At 37.3% G+C, this 21622-nt stretch overlaps 1 protein-coding gene across 5 annotated transcripts in view; it reads right to left on the reverse strand.

Annotated features, from left to right (window-relative positions):
• Positions 1-1461: 1461 nt before the first annotated feature.
• The window catches only part of CLCN3 (chloride voltage-gated channel 3), an 89227-nt gene continuing 69066 nt past the window's right edge, over positions 1462-21622 (reverse strand). For 3 of the 5 annotated variants that reach the window (XM_072862536.1, XM_072862534.1, XM_072862537.1), the window contains 8 exons: positions 20802-21008; positions 18355-18435; positions 16576-17121; positions 12357-12543; positions 10586-10984; positions 8636-8852; positions 6279-6354; positions 1462-4584 (listed from right to left, as the gene is read on the reverse strand). In XM_072862536.1, coding sequence (XP_072718637.1) covers positions 4426-4584; positions 6279-6354; positions 8636-8852; positions 10586-10984; positions 12357-12543; positions 16576-17121; positions 18355-18435; positions 20802-21008 — 1872 coding nt within the window. In that variant the 3' untranslated portion in view covers positions 1462-4425. The remainder of the gene's footprint in view (positions 4585-6278; positions 6355-8635; positions 8853-10585; positions 10985-12356; positions 12544-16575; positions 17122-18354; positions 18436-20801; positions 21009-21622) is intronic. The other 2 variants (XM_072862538.1, XM_072862539.1) reach the window with 1 other exon arrangement.

Genomic DNA, 21622 nt, shown 5'->3' on the forward strand with positions numbered 1-21622 from the left:
TGCATTTCCTCAAGTCTAGGTAAAAAACTCAGTTACAGCAGCTTTCCCTTGTGCATTGTAACAACGCACTGCATCTGCCCTCAGCCTGCCGGATCTGGCTGAATTAACAGGGAACAATAAGATTAAAAACCAGCTAACTGATATTACGAGATAAATTAGAAATTCCACTGCATTTGCTACCTTGTTAGTCAGATGAAGTCACCCCCTTTTCACAAATCTAGACTTTTAAAAATAGAATCAAAGTGATTTTGTACAAGATGCAAATTGTTTTCAAGTTCATTGGTCCACTACCTCTATTTTGTTGTTATTACACTTCAAGTTTTATTCTCAGGCAAGTGCTTGAAATAACAGTCCAGAAAACAATGGAAAATAACACCACTTCTTACTCAGCAGGCCTGCCACCGTACAGTGACTTGACTTCTACTGTAGCAGTTCACGTCATTACTAATGATGATGGTACTGCTGAGGAGGATTATACACCTCTAGCAACATGCTCAAATCTCAAAGTTGTCCCTACTTTTTAGCAAACAATTATACTTCCACAGGTCCCTTCCACCATAAACTAATAAGTAATTCACAATGCAAGTCAGAGTGCTTCAAAAGTGTATCTATCTCAAGTTTTTGTATCAAAAAGGTATTTTCAGTTCTTGGAATCACATGCCACATCTCCTTTTGTAAATCTGACAACCCCACCCCTTTCAATCAGCATATAAATGTTCCATTTCTTCAAACATAAGCACAAGCATGCAGGGACTTTTTCATGAGAACAGAATTTTATGTTTTTTACATAAAAAAGAGGTACTTCCTTGAAAACTTGGTCTCTTTCTAGGTTCCAAGCAGAAGAGACCTTCATATTAATGCCCTGTAAATCATACAAGTAACAAAAAAGTATTCACCTTTCGCATTGTTATCTAAATACGAACTTGAATCTGCAAAAATGGGGAACTTTAGTGTGGATGTTCCAGTCTTACCTATTAACTTCTAATTGAAAAGGAAAACTGAAGGAAAAAATACTGAAGTGCTGTACATCCTTAATATACATCATCAACAGATGTCTAACCTACCTTTTTTTGAAACCAGAGGTACTAAAAATGTACTGTGTAGAAACTACATAATCCTGGCTTTTAGACAGTAAAAGCGTCATCCTCTTAACTCTCAGGAAGCCAACTATTCTATAATTATATAATTAAGACAATTTTTAAAATGTCTGTTTTGGAAAAAAAATAATACCTAACACTGATCTGTGTGATTGGGTTGATTTGGTTACTGATTAGTAACCAAATATTAGGCAATACAAAGACTGCATCTCCTCCTAAAATTCATTATTTTCTTTGTTATCTGCTGACTAGTTTTGTCTGTAAAATTCCTAGCTGTTAATTTTCTCTCAGGGAAAATAAACACAAAAATTAACACAAATATTGTTTGTGAAAACAATGAGAAAACATGACAGAACAATAAATGGTCATACAGAAGTTTTTAATGTTTGATTAAATCATCACAGTAACCAGAATTTTTACTGTAATGATATGCAGCTCTACCACACTAGTATAAATAAAAACATTAAGATCAATATTAAATACAGCTCTAGGCAACATCACAGATTAACAAAGAATGCATTCTTCATGAACCAGTAACTGAATGGGTTTTTTAAAAGAAAAAACAAAAAACAAACAAATGCTGACACTTTCCCCCTCCCATCCACCACGTTTTTTCAAATTAGTAACTTGAGTAAGGCGCTGGAAGTTTTAAGTCAGAAAATCTTTGTTGCACAACACAGGCACACATACTTCATTATCAGAACCTCTAACGTATGTTTACCAGAAGACATTTTCAATGTCAACAGGGAAAGCTTAGCAGGTAAGGAGAGCAAACGGAGATGCACAACTTATATGCAGTACTCGGGATCCGTACTGAAATTGTAAAACACAGCAGGCATGTGAACTGTATTTTAATTCAGACAGTACAGTCTGTAGAATTAGGTGCAAATTGATACGGTACACACAGCAGTGTCTTATAAGAACATCAGAAATGGCAGAGGTTTCTGGCAGAGGTTTCAAACTGATTTAAAACAATTTTTATACGTGTAGTGCATTTATATTCTTCCACTGTAGAAAAAAAAATAGGTAACAGAAATCAACATCACAGACAACTTTCAGAGCTGCCTTCTGTAAATGGGCCAGATCCTGCTCTTTGCCAAGTTTCTTCTGTAAACTTTCTTCAGGCTTATGCAGTGTAATGGAACACATTTTGGACGATTAGCACTGACTTCACGTGGAAGAATACAGCTAGTTGCTGCAACACTCCCATTGTAACACATCCCGATTCCCTGTTTCAGTTCCAAACCCGTTTTTAATACAAGGGGTGATCACCATGAGCCCACTGGCACCTTTCACTTTCTACTGGTTCCAGTTGCTGCAAGAGATGAACTGATGAGATGCAGATGGCAGTTCTATACTTGGAAAAATCAGTAAAAATTCAGCAGAGCACTTAAGCACAGGCATTATTGTGGAGGTTGCCAAACGTACCAGAATTTCGTTTCAGTATGTTATTGTACTTCAGATAAAATCATACTGAGTACTTTGTGAATAAAGATGTTTGAGCTAACTGTGATGAACACCTTAGAGATACCTAGGATTATTATTTTAGACTTTTACCATTTATATTTTTGCAGTCTTGTAGGCATAATTGTTAAAAGAAGGAAATTTTATCTAACCCCATATTATGAAGCATGATTTTTGTCAGCCAGATTTCTTAATTTTTTTTCCTCCCAACTTTAGGCTTATAGCATATTGCTTTTTTTCCTCTGCATGTGTTTGTGGTGGTGGTGGTTTGATAAAATGAGTATGAAACAAATTAATCTAGTAACTGGAAAGAAAAAAGTAAAGGGATCTGGCAGTTCCTCTGCTAGTGTGTGTGTTGCTCCTGAATTTTAAGGTCCTGCCAAAGTTTCAAGTACCGGCTTCAATTCTGCCCTGCTGCTCATCTTCTGTGGCTATGTATCATTTACACCTCTATATACTTGGGGGGAAAAAAAAAAAGAGTCAAAGGCAATCTAGTAATTATAGTTGCTTTCTTCCTATTATTTTTAAAACCCTGCAGTCTTTTTAAATAAAATTTTAATATTACTGTTCCAGTTATCTGCTAGTAAAGGAAAAAGGAAATCTCAAGGTAACGGCAGTGAAAGTTACATTTGAAAATGATCTTACATGCATATTGAATCATAAAGAAACCATTTTGTTTAAACCCTTCATCTAGTTGTAAACATTTGCTAATCCTCCATTACTTGCAGAGGATTATGAATTATTCTATAAAATCACATTACAAAGGTAATTAGTTATGTGAGATGTTAACTGATTCATAAGATTTTTTACTCCATACAAATATAAATAAAGAATGGTAAAACTTCAAGAAAAATAATATACATTTAGTGCAAGTTATGAGTTACATTTCTTCCTACCATGTCAGCAGTGGAACGTCTTTTGCAGAGATGACCGTTCTCAAATTTTACAGGGGGGGAAAAAGATCTCCAGTGTTGTAGCATGCAATTTTTACCAGATACATGTATACAGAATTGTTCCAGCTCTTAACTAATAGAATAGCAGTATTTTTCCTTATACTGCACAACATTGGTATATATCATAGTGTTTTCAATAATACAAAAATTGCATAAGACCAGGTCACATCATTGATATCTTCTGCAGCAAAAACAGTCTTTTTCTTTGAAACACTAGTTTCATCTGGTTTTAATTTTTCTCATATCACGACAGCACATGGGTTGAAAGAAGTCTCGCATGGTTCTTGCAAGGTATTACCTGTTCAATCTGGTTTTGTTGCAGTGGATCTGTACTGCCCCAAGCATTTCACGATGTACAAACTTACACGTTTAATGGCACAAGAAAAACCTCCCTTCTTGTGATCAAACCTCAGTAACTCACAGTACATCTCAATATGAGAAACAACTGCTTCAAAAGGGCACACCAATTTTAAAGAGGCTTTGTTACGGCTCAGGAGAGAGAGAAATAAAGCTCTTCTGGAATGTAGAAAGGTGACATGTAATAATTATACGTTTCATGAATTAACACAACAGTTTTCAATGGTAAAAAGGGCAAGACCTTTCAGTCTCTGTAAGATGGCTCAATTCAGATTGATCCCTCCAGAAACAGGGACTAATAACACACCTCTCCAATGCTGAAGTACCAGGCTGGGGCTGGAGAATTGCGCCACCTCGCTCGGCTCACCCACTGCACTATCATGGCAGACCTGACGTCTCGGGACGCATCCAGTGCAGGACAGCAGCTCTCCCTTCCCATGCGCCCATCAGCCTTCCTCCTCGCCATATATTTCCCCAGACCAACTCCTGATTTCCAGCAGCACTGTTATGCAAAAACCCAGCTCTCGTCTCTGATTTTAGAAGTATCCCTCAGACTAAAGTGTTGTGCTATTCAACAAATGAACCTCCTCTTCCGTTTCCTCTCTCTCCTCAGCTATGGGTTTCAGTTGAACATTATTGAGGCGGGGTCTTGGTTTGCCGTCTGGGCCATATGACGGAGGATATCTTTTTTTGTTATAATGCCAAGGAGGCGCCTGAAAAGGATAAATGGAAGATGAATATTAATCCAAGGAGGAAAATAATAAAGCAGAACAAATCTGTAGCCAAGTCCTTTTTGTTGACAGGAATAGAGCAAAAGTAAACAGCCTGATTTTCTCATTTAAACAAAAACATTCTATTAATCAAAATATTGAGGAACCACCGGTTTGTTAAAAGACAGCAATGCTGAGACACCATATCAGATGGTCTCTGACAGCTGTAGTCCATTTTCGTGAAATACAAGTAATACAAGTAGAGTCCATGACAATTTTTATTTAACTTTTTGTTTCTACAAAAATGAAATTTTGATTAGCGTATGCCAACAAAAAAGTAACAAAGAGGGACAAAGAAAAAAGAGGTATGAAAAATAAGTGATATTGATCCCATTTCATAAGGGAGCCATGTTCCAACCTAGCCATCAGAACCACTTGATGGCCTAAAATCCTAATAGCAAATCACACTGCCCTTCCCTCCATTTTTAAATCGTCAGGATCCTTCCAGTCTGACACACTGGCTCAGGCTGAATGTATTCATAGGGGCACACTGTACTGGCCATGAAACTTTTGTAAAATAAACAACAGTTAACTAGTTTTTGGAGTTCACAGCTTTAGAAAATAAATTGTGAATAATGAAAGAAAATTTTCATTTTCCAATTTAGATACTGTGCCCTTATGACAGGGTCTTCATGGCTTCTAAAATTATAACTCTGCGAAATATCAAAAAGGGTAAGACTGTCCAAAAGGATAATATCACAGGAGAAGCAAAGAGCAGAATGAATGAGCTGCTGCCCTTGTTATTCTGGTTAGTACATTTTGTTTTGTCTTATTAAAGGACGCATGAAATACTTGTGAAATATGAGCATAAAATGAGAACATAAGTAGCATGTTTTGCACAAAAGCAGCTAAACTTGGTGGGTAGGTTTAGTAGAGATGTAACTAGCAACCCATGTCCAAATTAAGACAAAATCTACCTTCTATCTAAGGTTAGTTCACAACATCATGGTTAAAACAGTATCTAGATTCTGAAGTCAATAGTCAACACAGGAGCATGCCACTTAGTGGCTTAGGATATCACCAAACATTTTGTAAAGGAGTACATTAATTGCTGTAGGTAACAGCAGCAGAATCACAGGACTTCACATAAAATCACAGGGCTTTACTAAAAGTAAGAGTACTTCCAAAAAATCATGTTGATAAAGGGGGATTACAGGGAAGATCTAATGCTGCGATACATTAAAAACATGCTTGGCTTTGCTTCTCAAAAGACGTGATACTTACTTTGCTATTTAACAGCTATTTAAAGCTGTCAAGATCAGAAAAAGAAATTGGCATATAAGAAAATCTTAATTTGCATTAGGAGGGGAAAAAGTATTCCTAGCTGCGTGCTTTCCCACCTGGGGAAATCAGCAGATCAACTAGATGGATCCATGTGATCTCAAGAACAAAAATATCAGAAAGTCTATTGTTTACTTTCCTTTAATGTTTAATGTTGTGACTAACACTATGTCCATATTAACAGCTTAATTTCTACAAAAGGATTTTGCACATATTGTTTTATGGTTTAATACAAATTTTTAGCATAAGATGATTTCATTGTTCAGCCAATGTCATAAAAGCCCTGAACAGTTCACAAGTTTCATGCTTCCTGACTTCTAATGTGTCTAATTATGAGATCTGATATATCTAATCACCAAGGGTTCGACGTGCTGCTTTAGTTGCTCGAGATGCTCTAATATGTTCTTCTTTGTGATGATCCCCAAGACAATCCTGAAACAGATCATGTTATGCTAATAACTGTGTGTGAAATCAAATTAAAAAAAGTTCTAATCATAATGAAAAAGGATTAGAGTAGAGCAAAACTAAAAAAAAAAAAAAAAAAAAAAGGTTGCAGGAAAGCTAATGAGATAATTAAATGAAAAATGATTTAAAAGTCAGTACCCTTCCCCAGACATTGCCTTTTTTCTTTTTCTCCCAAAATGCTGAACACAATTGGATCTTCAGCCACCCCAGAGCAGTATGTTTCTCATATCAAGTACACGTCAGGGAAGCATACTTCATCCCTTCTCCCCAAATTCACGTCTCTTCAGGTTTTAGAGGCACTGAAACTAGAATCTACTTTATTTCCTTTGTTCAATAGTTATTTCTCCTCACACATACAGATCATTATTCACATTTTAACAAGCTACAGTAGATTAACAAAGTAATAACTGTGTAAAGTCATAGCAATTGAGGTTTGAAGCTGCACTATACAGCAGGGTTATCTGGTGTTCCTAGAAACAGACAAATTCAGACAAATTTCTCATTCATGACTGTAGAAATCAAGAGCAACTCCCTGAAATGGATATTTTGGTGCAAATTAGCAAGAGTGAGGCTCAGTCTTTATATATCTCTCTGTTTGTCATCAGAACCAATTTCTGCACAGTTCCTAATCCCAGTCTGGATTGGAACCAATAAATTGATGTGTGTCTTTATGTGGGTATATTCAATTTGCAGGAAATTTGCCAAAATAGATTAGTCCTTGATGTCCACATCACTATATGTCATGGCTAAATACCACTAGTACTAGTATTTACTATCATCTGATCTTCTTGTAATGGACAGTGTGCTCATGGAACATCACAAGTTTTTAAATTGAAGTAGGACAACAAATATGAATGTCTGAAGACAGTGACTTATTAAAGCCATCCATACTTGCTGCTACTTTATAATAAAATAGTTAAAAATGTATAGTACGGTTTGACATAGCTTTGCACGATTAAGCTTTCTTTAGAGTCAATTTTAACATCAATGTCAATGTTTGAGCACTCAACCACAACAGAAACTAAGAGAAAAAAAAATCACAGTAAATATTCTTCACTGAAGTTTTATCAATTCAAATTTCTCTCCCCAAAACAAGAATAATTGCATGCCTGCACTGACTTCTAAGTGTCAGGTCATGATGTCCTTCCCACATCAGAGAAAGGTTTTTTAAGTCATTTATGCTTCTGAATACATCTACTTGCCATTCAATACAGGGATGCATTGAAGGAAAAAAAGCAGGAGAACATTTAAAATAAATTTGTTTTAAAATACATCTGAAAAAATAAACTTGGAAACCAATGCGATATTTAAATATTTGTCACTTATAGCAGCAGTCCTTTTGCCCACAGCAAAACAAAGTAAGTCCCACATAATGTGGATTAGCAGACAATGTTTCACTCCCCAGGTGCCTTAAAAGACATGCTAAAGAGAAAGCAAGATACCATGGTCGGAGCTGCAATGTTGTGTGTCAAGTGTTTAACGCAAGAGATACAGGAAAGCAGAATGTTAAAGGAACAGCTACACAGAAAAAGATCATGTAAAAAAAGGAGTAGTTTAGATAAGAGGCAATTATAATGAACATTTATATTTCTATGCCTAGGGCTGATTTATTTAGTGGGTAATTACATGACAACTCCCTATAGTCTCATTTACAAACATCCTAAATCTTAAAATTACTTTATTGAAATATTTTGAAGTGTAGAAACTAAGGTTGCAGATTGAAGTTCCAGAACTAGTAGCAGTTATTTAGTTGTTAGTATTCCAAAAACAACAGCTTGCTGGTAATCACCATCACTAAACTCCAGAAGAGGAGGTAATTGACTGGGTCATTTTCTCCCTTACTTTTTATGAACCTAGCTATTTGCAGATGTTCAATAGCTGATACATTGCCCATTGTCACAACATACATAAGAACGAGGAAATACAGGCCTTACACTGCACCACACAAGACTAAATTTCTGAGAGACAAGTTGTGTCTCCTCCACATGCAAGTTGTACACACAAAACTTGCTGAATGAGAGCTAAGGTTTCAAAGAACATCTTAAAATGACTGAAATCACCTGCCTGCTCACTTGGAATACATGGGAGGAGTAAGAATTTAAGAGAGGTGCCACAGCACAGCGCCTTCTTAACGAACAGTTAGGGTCCTCAGTTGCAGTACCAAACGTATGGGTTCAAATACCATGATCCTGGAATTGAAAATTACTATATCTAACAAAATGAACAGCACTGCTGCCAGTTTACTCACCCATTGTGTGTTACAAGGCACTGCCTCAGACCCAGCTTCCGGAAAATATCCACTACTATTTCCATTGGTGTGTGGTCTGTCACGGTGAAAGGGCTCATATCAAGGATGCTTCTAAGCTTCAAAGGCCGAGGGCTTTCTGCTGGAAGCGATGGGGTATGCTGGGCAAAACAGACCCTGGAACTGCCAACAATCCCTTCCTGCTTCTTTCTAGCACTTTCTTTAAGAAAAAGAGGGGAGGAGGGGAAACAGCAGAGGAGGAAGAATTTACATTCTTGGAGTAAGATCATTTAGTGCAAACAGACAGATCAATCAACGCTACCAGACTCTGATGTTATTCTCTAGATGCTGATATTCTGATATATGCTATTTTGATGTGTTTCCATAGCCACTGCTTTATCCCTAAGAAGTGTTTGTGCAGAAACCACAAAAGCCATCTACCATACAGCTTTAGCCATTCTTCGGCTACTACCTTTCTCACTCCAATAAATAACTTTTATTTACTATAAAGAGGTGGAAAGACTTAAAACCTAACACACAGGAAGCACACAGATGGCTGCCGAAAAAACTGTCAAGGGGAAAGCCAATCTCAATTGACAGCTCCCCTGTCATGATTCCAATGGCTGTAATTATTGGTCGTTTGAAACCAAAGAACTCATTTCTGATCACTCTGAAAATGTTGTCTTCTTGTTTATAATGAATTTATCTAGCTTTGCGTGAACTGGATCCTCTTCCTTTTCATGTCTTCATCACCTTGGTGACATCAGCATCCCTCCCTGTACCCTGAACCATTTCACACAAGGACTCTCTTAAGGCAGCCAAAATCCAAGACTAAGCAACTTGCACTGTGCAATCTCAGCAGCTGAAATGAGTCTTACCTGTGAAAGTGTATTATTACAAGAATGTTCTGCCATTCCCCCATTTACTCTTAAGTAAATGCAAACTTAAAACAGTATGATGTCTATAATAATTTCCAAGTTTTGGATTTTCCTATACATCCTACGTAGTGTAATACCATAGTATACACAGTATTAAGACCACAGGCAGAAGTTTTACTGAAGTAAACACTGTTGTGTTCACAAAACATTTTTTTAAAACTTTCAGGAGACTTTTGTCTCTCTTTCTCAAGTGTCTTTGTTAAAGGGATACTTGTCAATGTACAATCTTATGAATTATGACCAAAAAAAAGTAGTTTAAGATGCAACTTCCCTCACTGATTTCATGCACCAAACGTTACAGTTTTGTAACATTTTCTTACATAATAATTACTTTTTCCTTTGGTTATGATAGGATCCTCAAAATCCACAGAATCTTTCTTGCCAGTACACAAAGCATTGTCACAAATATCACACAAGTTCTAATACTCACCCAGAGAAAGAGGGCCCAAACAAGGCTTGCGTGCTCATGTGCCCAGGGCCAAATTTCCCATTACACAAACAAATTGAAAAACAGAAAGCTAAAATAATTAATATTTCACTTATCTCTCTGTAATACAATCTTAGTTGTTATAACAACAGTAAATAACATACTGTCAGAGACAAGTATGATATACATTTAAATTTAAAAATGACTTGGACAGTAATTCTCACAGAATCCTGCTGTTCTAAAATGAGAATTACTCAATTTTGAAGAAGAATGCTAAGGTAGCATCACTTGAGGAAAACAGATACTAGCAAAAGCTTCAAAACAAACAAAAATACTGGACTAGATGACGTTTTGGCCTACTTCAGTATGACAACACTTGTTTTCATGATGGAGACAAAGAGATTAACATTTTCTCCATTTCAGAGCCTGCTATTGAAGATAATCATATACTTCAATAAAGGAACAGACAGCCTGTGCAAGGTATCTGAACCTGAAATAAGGCTAGAAACACACAGAGTAAATTCTGTTTTAAGCTATAAAATCATGTAAATTGGCATATATAATCATGCGATACTGGAAGATAATTACCTATTGCAATAGTTAAGTCTCTTCTTAGAGCAAAGCCCACTAGTCTCTGTGATTCTTTTGACATAATAACAGGAAAACCATTATAGCTGGTTTCATTGATCAAGTTTTCTATGTCTTCGACTGTCATATTATCCTGCGTCAGAACTGCTAAAGGTGGATCGCTTCTTCGAGGTCTCATAACATCAGCAGCCAGTGTTGTGTGAGTAAATTCTTCCTTTGCATCCAAGAAAGGATATCCATTCAGTCGGATGTGCGCCTCATAGATGCCTTCCCTACCAAAGGCATCTCCTACCCACTTACTGGTCATGACTGCAGCCATTAGGGGCACAATATATTCCAGCCCTCCTGTTAGCTCAAAGACAATAACTACCAGGGACACAGTCATCCTTGTCACACCACCTGCAAGAAAAATGGTAGCCAGTAACATTCTGGTGTCAGACAACAATGAATTTAGAATTTCCTGCCTTCCTGTTGAGAACTACAAACATAACTTTGCCATTAAAGGTCATCTGACAAACATCATTCTGTATAATACAAACAGAAGTAGATAGGAAAAATGAACACAAAACTTCTAGAAGTAAAAGTGTGATTTAGGGAAAATTCCTAGAAGGTCAGAGAATAAAGGGATTTGAAAAATATGTGCAGTTCTTTCATGTAAACTAAGAATAAAACTGTGTATTTCTCCAAACCACACCTAGGTTAAAAATACTGAGAAATGCAAGGAAATCCAGTAAGGTAAGAATTTGGAAGAAGAATGGAACTAATGCAGGGAAGTCACAGGTAGCAATTCAACAGCTATGTTGTCCAAAAGATTAGGAATTTAATGCTGTTGCTGAACCATAAAAGCTAAAGAGAATTCTGAGCTGATGAAATCTCTTTCTTGGACAATGGGAGAAGACAGGGATTATATTTCTCTTTTGTTAGTATTCCAGATGTTTTTTCTGCCAAGGTTTCTCATGCCATATCTTCATTCAATAAAATAATACAATCTTTCCTTCAATGCATTTGAAAGTGATTCAAGTTGATCTATGAAAAGACAAAACAACCTCTCCAAAACCTAAATTTGTACCACTACTTTATTTGGTTGCTCAAAGGCACCTTTCCTTAAGGAAAAGGTCTACTTTTTTGCAGAATCTGTACTAATAGCTTTTAAGTTTAATTTCTAAGGCAATTAAGTTATAAGCTAGGATAAGACAAGACGTTCAATAAACCTCTCCTACTTCAGGTACCCAACTTAAGCCTCCTTCCATGAAGCTGATTTTCAACAGCTGATTTACAAACGTAAATCAGACTTGTTCAAAATATCTCAAGATGGACTCTTCAAATCATCAGACACTTCTGAAAGTTTTGTTTGGATTATGAATTTCAAGAACATTTTTTGCAATTCATGTAGACGTGGCAGCTGATCACATCACCTCCTTGTAATAATTTCAACAGTACTTGACTCTGCAAATCCTCTACTTCATACACTTCAAGAAACTGATTTTTCTGACTGATGTAGTAATGACACCTCTTGATACCAAAAAGAGAAAGCAAACACTACTATTTAAATTCTTCTATTTCTCATCAATTTAAATTTCACATGTTATTCCTCAGATCACAAGGATCCGACGGTCTCATGTAGAGATGTGAATGTATTATTCTGAAGAGAGAGAAGTCCACAGAAGGTGTTGCAAAACTGCACACGTTTATATCTCCCTTCATTTTTAATCATTATTTTGTCAACGTACAAGAAATCAGATACTTATTTACTTTGTTATATTTTAGTTACCTAAGCACGCAGCAGCACCAACCATGGCATAAAGACCAGGTGTAATACAGTCAGCTCCAACTTCACACCACTCCTTGAAAATGAACCAGTCATGATGGTAGTAAGCCAGCTGCTCCACTGCAATTCCTACAATCCTTCCTGCTATTGCTCCAATTGCCATACTAGGTATGAACAACCCAGATGGAACCTGCACCAAAACCAGAAGAACTGTTGTCACGCTGATGGGAACAGACCTGATGCATAGTTTTACAAGTAATTTCTTTTTTTTGCCAAATGAGATGCAAATGCTCAAATTGTCATGTTAAAAACATGTAAATTGACATTGCAAGGTTAATAAAACTTAACACAATGCTGTTGATAGCTCTGATCACCCTGGTTAGCTGAATCCATTTTAGGAGCACATTTGTTTATTTAAGAGCAAATCTATCACCAATACAGGACTACAAACTAGACTTTCAGTGTCAACACCACAATTTTTGCCATATGTGTGTCCAAACTGAGCTGTGCTACTAGTACTGAAAAGTCTTCCTTAGTATTTCCCATCTCTCTTATTACTTTATGTTCCTCTGAGTCAACATTCACTTATTAAACAAGCTTTGCACATAGGACTGCCTTCCCAAACTGCTTCCTAACACTGCTGTAAATTAGATGGCCAACTAAATAGGTGATTTTAGAAGCTTTGCTTACTATATTGCAGTTTCCCATACAAAGTTGTGTATATAGAATGCTAAATACACTAATAGAGAAAAAGGCAGGACAGCTCCCATTGCAAAAAGTAGATAACACATTACTGTAAAAAAAGGTTCCTACTGTAATTTTAGTTATTTAAACTGTTTTTCTGTTATTAACTAAAACCTGAAAAGGCCACAGAGCCTTGTCATACCAACATGGCGCAGTAAAATATTATTGCAAGTCTTGCTTTTATCAGCAGCTTCATAAAGAGTGAGGGTTCATCTGAGAAACTGCTGTTGTGTATCTTTTCTCCTCCTTAGGAAGCTGATCTTCTTTCCAAAAAAACATACTGGTGTCTAAATGTCTCATTAAACCAGAAATGCCCACTGCTTCTCCTCACAGCAGTTGTTAGTAACAAAATCTTTTCTGCTGTGACTGAGGTACAGATCTGACTACAAATAAGTAGTAGAATTTTTACTTTTTGTCTAAATGCACCTAAGCCCATCTTGTCAAAATACCTTCATTAAAAAAATTGCACTCCTGGTGTAACAGGACACATAATTTAATTTTTTTCCACTGTACAGCTGTGAAATTTCAGTATTGTGCAATCCCAAACTACAGAATTTGCCATGAACCCAATGGCTGGTGCAGAACTGTATTTCAGAATCTATTTGCATCATCATCTTCATTATTATTATTATTATTATTGCCAATATTTATGGTTGCAAAGATGATGTCTAACAGTCAAATCGAGGACAAACAAACATAGCAAACTTTTCTGTTTGAAAACCAGCTGCAGAGGTTTTGGGGAAAAAGTTTAATAATCCTTCATTCCCATCCCGAATTACCTAATATTTCAGTGTTGACAGAGGTAACTATTCAATGCTATCATTTTAGTGTAATATCCAAATTGTATATTTATACCACTACTGTTATTTCCCACAATTAATCATGCGTCTAAACCCCTTTCTAACTGTTAAAATCCAAATTTTTTCTTGAGTGAAATTCTTTCTTGGTGAACAGTTCAATAGCACCCTGAAAAAATAACATTTCAGATATAAAAGTAATGGAATACATCTTTCAAACTGCCTCAGATTCTAGTCTGCTACAGCAGTATGCCACAGAAATTCAGTCTCCACAGGGAAATTATATTCAAATTGTTTCTGCTCCTTTGTTAACATAACTTTTTTATGCATCTAGCTCCTTCTCTTCTTTCCATCACATGTGGATAATGGTTACAAGTCTAACTGTAATTATTTTACAGCTGCATTTGTTTGCATAAGCCTCTGAATCACAAGTCACAAAGTAGAGAGGAACCTTCACTGAGAAGGAGCAAGGAAAAAAGTTAGAGGAAAAGATTTATTCTGTGGCACATGTATCATCTTTGAGACAAGCAAGGAATCAGGATATGGATGCAACTTTCCACTTCTTTGGTAGTGCAGTTGCATACCAGTCAGGTTCTGAGGCAAAGCTCTAATCCCACCCCAACTGTTGATCATCAGCATTTAGACACAGTAACAACTCGACTGATAATAAGCAGTTCAGTATACCTACAAAAGCCTGAAAGAAAAAAAACCCACATCCCAAACAAACAACTGCCAGATCAGCTTCCTGGTGATCCTTGTCCATGGCAGTAAAAGCAGCAGGAATCACCATGCCCCACAGGCAGCAGCTAAGTAGTTTTGCTTACCTCACAGGAAAACAATTCCTGTGGGGGAGATTTGTGTATTTGAACATGGCTACAGCTCCAGGAACAGACCTGGAGAGCCCAGAGGATCCTTAAGAATGATTTAAATGACAAAGTAATCTTTTTTCCTTTTTTTTTTTTTTTTTAATTTTGAATTTTCTCCTCCTTTCATGGAAATAAAGCTTAAAATGCAAATAAATGTAACATTAAAGTGACGTCCCCTTCTCCAGATCTCCCGATACTGGCTGACATTCTAACCAGCCATACACTTTAAAGCTTCAGAGAACTGTATGTAGCACAGTCCCACCAATGACAGCAGCATGACTCCTTGCCTATTGGCAAAGTGATAAATCTATTCTTACAACTGCACAACAATATTTCCACCAAATTGCAGATGCTGAAGTTATGAGAAAATTAACCAAAACCAAATGAAGTGTAAGCTCTACCCTTCTGTAATCTAGTGAATTCTAATACACAAAGTGTGATCCTGTGGTGACAATCCCATGAGAAAGAGCCAGATGCATGTGAACACATGAATGGTAAGAAATGTTATAATGCTTAGAAGGGCAGAGCCCTAGATATAAGTAAAATACAGTAAGTGAATAAACAGATTGGAGTGGTCATGTTACAGAATAATGTCTGAAATTTTGACCTATGGAAGACTAGCATTTAAAATATACACAACAGATTTCTCTTACCCATCAACTAATATATGGAAAATTACTTATAATAACAGACTGCAACATCTTCTAAAATATCAACACGTTAGAAACACAACACGATATTGTTCTATCAGTTACAGAATGACAGAATGGCTGAGGTTGGACATGACCGCTCCAGATTGTCTAGTGCAACACCTCTGCTCAAGCAGGGTCAACTACAGCAGGTTGCCCAGGATTGCATCCAGTCAGGTTTTGAGTATCTCCAAGGATGAAGACTCCGCAAGTTCTCTGGACAACCTATTCCAGTGTTCAACCACCGTCACGGTAAAGAAGTGTTTTCTTATGCATGCAGTTACATGGAACAGCAATGCAGACTGAAAAGTTAAAGCCTGTTTAAGCACAAATCCTGCTTATTGAACATTCTACAATATGTTTGTGTTAAGACCCATCTGATAATGATGTAGTTGCAAAAAACTATGAAGGGAGCCTGACAAGACAGAAAATGATGAAGGCATGACCGTTATATGTCATTCAGAAAACAGCCACAGGTTGGAGAGAAGCTGAAGAGGGCTCCAAAACAGATTTACAAAATGACCAGGATAGACAAAAATTATGCTGCTTTGTAATGCAGAAGAAATTCCCATTACAGTCACATGAACAAAACCCACTTTCTAGTCATGACATGTAATACTGAAAATTTCAGGAAAGAAATCATCATTGGCTCCCTTTGACAGGCTGCAGTAATTACACTTATGTGATAAATGCGGAGAGGGGATTTAAAGAAAAAACCTACGAGTTGTTCAAGAGGTTCTGTCTTTTCTTCCATGTAACACAACTAGGGAACCTGAGTGGTTATGTCTGAACTCAGCTGAACTCAGCTCATGGAAATTTTAGAATCATCCTTATTGCTGAATGAGCCCATACAAACAGCCATCCACCCACACAGTTACTGTTCCCTATTAAATTTAGCATGCGTTTCTATTCAGCTGAACAAAGGGCTAGTTTGAATTCAATTAAACTTAATATTGCTTTCTACAAGAATTGCTTACTAATCAACAGTAAAAAGACCTTTTTTTAAAAGAACTACACATGAAAAGAATTCTATAAACAAAACTGCTAGCTTTGAGAGATGGAAAATGAAATGATGGAATAATGAAATAATCACTGCAGATGATGCAGCCACTGCATTCACACTTACCTTGATACCAAAGGTGAAGACTGTCATGATTATTTTAAATATGAGTGCTAAACACAACTGCCATATAGCTGAATAGACTCCAGTGCCTGCTGGACGGTCAGGAATATCATCTACTATTTTGCTTGCATTCATATCATTTCTGTAGTCACAGAGGGAGGAGGATTCTAATGGCCCACAGTCTGTGAAGAGCTCTTTAATAAGCTCACTGGTGTTTAGCCTTGTATATGGATTAGGAAATGCAATGACAGCTGTTATTGCTGCAACAATAATAACCTCCAGGACAGGATACTTCCCAAATTTCGTAGATTTGCGTCGACGACACCATGCGATGTTTGCTCGGATGAAAAACGCTCCCCAGAGCCCACCAAATACTCCCAGAAGAATAAAAGGAAGCAGTTCAAAAAGGTACCAAGGAGTGTGATATTCCACATAAAAAAGAACTAGGCGGCTATTACCAAAAGGATTGATGGACCTTAAAACGAATGCAGCTACTAAAGCAGCAAAAAATGATCTCCATAAAGTTTTCAGTGGGAAATAGTAACTGACCTGCAAAAGCAATACATGAGAATTATTAGTGATTCAATTAAAAATACTGGAAAGACTATTTTATGCACGTGCTCCAATACTGCTGCTCACATGGTATATGCTAAAAAAAGTACTCTTACATTATCAGTATTATTCCTATCACTTGGAGCACTGGCACTCTAGCACATACCACATTTTTATAAAGCTCTACAACAATTTCTACTTATATCAGTTTTAAAGACAATACTAAAGCAGTATTGAAACCACTGCTGTTTTAAGACTGTTAGGAAATAATGCATAGTAATTTATGTTTAAAAGCCTCTCTGTTTATAAGCATCTCTTTCTAGCATTCTTAACAACCAGACTGTGTACTAGCTGCTCTCTCAAATTTCCTGCTAATACTGTTTCGTCTCCATTCAACCTACAATGAAAGGTTTCTGGCAGATGTGTTATTTTTATGAAGTATGATTAAAACATTAAAAAAAAAATCCTTAAAACAGAGCATGCAATTTCATACTTAAGCCCCACATAGCCTGATTTGAATTTCAACAGAGTTTTCTTCTGAGCTTTTTTGGAATTTTTTTGGCATTCCTCAAAATCCCCTAACAATATAGCAAAATTATACATGAAAAAATATTTTGCTTCCTTTATTCAATTCAGAGTTTTTTAGGTTTTTAGGGTTTTTAAAAATGCTCATGATCTAAATAACATTCTTATGTACTTTGAAAACAACTAATGAAAACTAATATGAAACATTTCTTGGAGAAGAGAGTTTGGTTGCCTTGGGGGTCAGTTTTATAGCATATTTGCCTTTTTAATAATTAATGTATTCAATTGTGTTTAGTCTCTGAAACGTTAAGAAAAGTAATGTTTAAAAACTTGTTTCATAAAACTGTCAGAGGTTTCTAAAGCCTCTTTCAAAATGAAAAAAAGAGCCTGATTTTTCTTTTTTTAGAATACATTCCTAGAGTGAAAAACTGCTGTATCTCTATCTGTATGTAAACTGTAATTATTAACTGACTCAGCCCTTCTCCAGAAGACTGTAACTGAGAATAAAGCAAAGCTGACGTTCATCCAAAGAAAATAAAAAATATCTTTAGGAGTTTGCCGGTAATGGGACTCTTGACTTGAAATGCGAGTCCAAAAATAATTTCCTTCTTAGAAAAGAGCACACATCTTAAAGGAGTCTGAGATTATTCATGATAAAAGAGATTTTTTTTACTATCTATCCTTCAGTGCCATCTCTTGACATACCTCCTCCAGACTGAAAAGGACTCCACCAATTGGGGCACCAAAGGCTACAGATACTCCTGCTGCTGACGCAGCTGACAACACCTGGAAAAGAACAATGGTGAAGGTTTTTTTTGCAGCCTGTGATATGCTTTAAACATGAAGAACAGAATCTCATTACAGATATCAGTTTCTTCTATGTTTATATCAAGGACACACAGACTTGCTAACAGAAAAGCATCAAGTAAGTATATCAGAATGCTCATAAGATGTGGCCAGTGGCCACAGCAGCCAGCGACCAGGTACTAGCCATGACAAAGCCAAGGACGCTGCTCAAAGCCTCCCCAGCGAAGCACCCAAAGGAGTCTATGCTTCAGTATGAAACTGCTGATATCTCATTTTCAAGAAATTGCAGTAAGCTTTCTCTGTACTAGACGTGTGTGGCAGAGAAGTCCACCAATCATAAATATTATTCAAGGGACAACAATCGATGACAGACTACATAGCTTTTATATCAGTCCTGGAGATCTGCGCTCAGTAGTCTTCAAGCAAAAACTTGCAAAAAGATCTGAGGTTGACTGAGATTAAGGGAGAGACTAAGAGGAACTGAAGCAGCAGCTGGTCCTACAGCATCATGGATGAATTATGTTCAATATATGAGGATGGTTAAAGTGTGTGCTAATTATAACAACATTGGACAAATTCCTTGCAAGAACACTGACCCCCACATAGTAGCCCTTACACACTGGTGGAAGAATACACATAGAAACTCAAAGAATCATTACATTATTCTGAGATAAGCAGCTAAACCACAGGTAAGTTAAATGATTGAAGAATACATAGCTTTGAAATAGGAAGTGAACCCAAATTTCCCATGTTCTGCAGTCTCCTCCTAGAAGTTGAGCCTGAGAACTGAGGCAAAGCTGGGATGACACCCTTTTTTATTTTACAATACAAACATTTTATCGAATTAGTAAGAATGTTAAATCTTGCTACTTTCTATGACTATACTTGCTTTCATTAGCATGGTGCTCTCTATTGGGTTTACGTGACAAGGTTTTGGTAGCAGGGGGGCTGCAGGGTTAGCTTCTGTGAAAAGACATCAGAGGCTATGCCCACGTCCAATAGAGTCAGTTCCAGCTGGCTCCAAAATGGACCCGCTGCTGCCCAAAGTTGAGCCCGTCAGTGATGCTGGTGGTGCCTCTGTGATAAGATACTTAAGAAAGGGTAAAAATCACTGCACAGCAGCTGAGAGAGACAGGAGTGAGAAAAATGTGAGACAAACAGCCCTGCAGACACCAAGGTCAGTGAAGAAGGAGGGGGAGGAGGTGCTCCAGGTGCCGGCGCAGAGATTGCCCTGCAGCCTGTGGAGAAGACTATGGTGAGGCAGGCTGTCCCCTTGCAGCCCATGGAGGACCATGGCAGAGCAGATCTCCACCCTGCAGCCTGTGGAGGACCCCAGGCCAGAGCAGGTGGATGTGCCCTGAAGGAAGCTGCAGCCTGTGGAGAGACCATGCCAAAGGAGGCTCCTGGCAGGAGCCATGGCCTTTGGAGAGGAGCCTACGCAGGAGCAGGTTTTCTGGCAGGAATTGTGGCCTGTAGGGGATCCAGGCTGGAGCAGTCCATTCCTGAAGGACTGCACCCCGTGGAAAGGACCCATGCTGAAAGAGTTCATGAAAGACTGTCTCCCATGGGTAGGACCCCACGCTGGAGCAGGTGAAGAGCATGAGGAGGAAGGAGTGGCAGAGACAAAGCATTACAAACTGACCACAGCCCCCATTCGCCATCCCCTTGTGCCACTCTGGGATAGAAGAGTCAGGACTGAAGTTGAGCCTGGGAAGAAGGGAGAGTTGGGGCAAGGTGTTTTTAGGTTTGTGTTTATTTCTCACTATCCTACTCTGTTATCAATTGGCAATAAAGTAATCTTCCTCAAGTCTAGTCTGTTTTGCCTGTGATGGTAATTGGTGAGTGATCTCCCTGTCCTTATCTTGACCTATGAGCTTTTCATCTTACCTTCTCCTGCTGTCTTGCAAGGAGGCGGGGTGAGAGAGCGGCTTGGTGGGCACCAAGGCTAACCCACCACATTCTCACTAAGAACAACAAACTGAAATAGGCAGAAACACTGTTGTCACCAACCCTTTTCCAGGAATACTTTGTTCACAGGTTCAAAAGTCCTCTGCTGTCCTCACAACTGAAGATACTCATAAATTACCAAAATGTAGAGCTAAGAACAGAAAGAATTTAAGTACCATCAAATGGTCTCTGCGGTGGAAGAAACACAAACTTACTCTGACATGGAAACAATTTACCTTGGAGAATGCTAGGGATAATACATTGCTCTTAACACAATAAATAACATTGATAATCCAAGCCTAAACACTGTCCAAGAGAACAAATATCATCTTTTAAACGAATCGGTGTAAATGCATGGATATTCAACACATTCTAGAAACGCTTTTGCAAGAACTTACCTCTCTTTTTTTAGCTTCATTTGTGCTGTACTTTGGAAAGAGGTAGGAAAAAATATTCCCACAGCAGCAGGCAACATGTACCAAGGGACCCTCTTTTCCTAAACTCAAACCTGATGCGACAGCCAAGACTAAAGTAATTGTTTTTATCATCAAAGTCCACTTCCCCAAGTAACCTCTGATGATGAAGCCACTCAAAATAGTTTTTATCTGGAAGAAAGAAAAAATAATATATGTTATTGTACTCTCCTTTCTTCAGAAAATACTTTTATCATTTTAGCTGCATAACTTCAGAAATAGCCTTTTCAAATGACTAACTTTATCACACTTTAAAACATGTATTGTTCAGATTGCTACACTGAGTCCATCTGATTACCAAAGGCTTTCCATGTGCAACTTACTCTTAAACACTGGACAATAACATACAACAACATCATCAATTACATTTAGTAGAAAATAATCTGCAGTAGCTTCTAAGACTGCATTAATTGGTTTATGATGTAAATTATCAAATGAAAGTCAGAAAACTCCCAAGGGAAAAATAAACCTGCAAAAACTATACTCAAGGTCATCTATTGTAGCAATATGACATTTGCACAATTTTACCCCTCTCTGTTTTCTCCTTATGTTTTACCATCTCTACATAAAAATTTAACAGTAGATTCCTTGACATAAAGATGAAAAAGATCAGCCATTTTCCACTAGAAAAGATATGCCACTTGCCTAAGCTATTACTTTGCCTATCAGTGTCATATTATTAGCCTGGAAAATATGCCCATATATAGGAAATAATATAGTTATCATAGGAAAGGACAACACATCTA

The sequence above is a fragment of the Ciconia boyciana genome, chromosome 5, assembly GCF_034638445.1.
Source record: "Ciconia boyciana chromosome 5, ASM3463844v1, whole genome shotgun sequence".
Taxonomy (NCBI): domain Eukaryota; kingdom Metazoa; phylum Chordata; class Aves; order Ciconiiformes; family Ciconiidae; genus Ciconia; species Ciconia boyciana.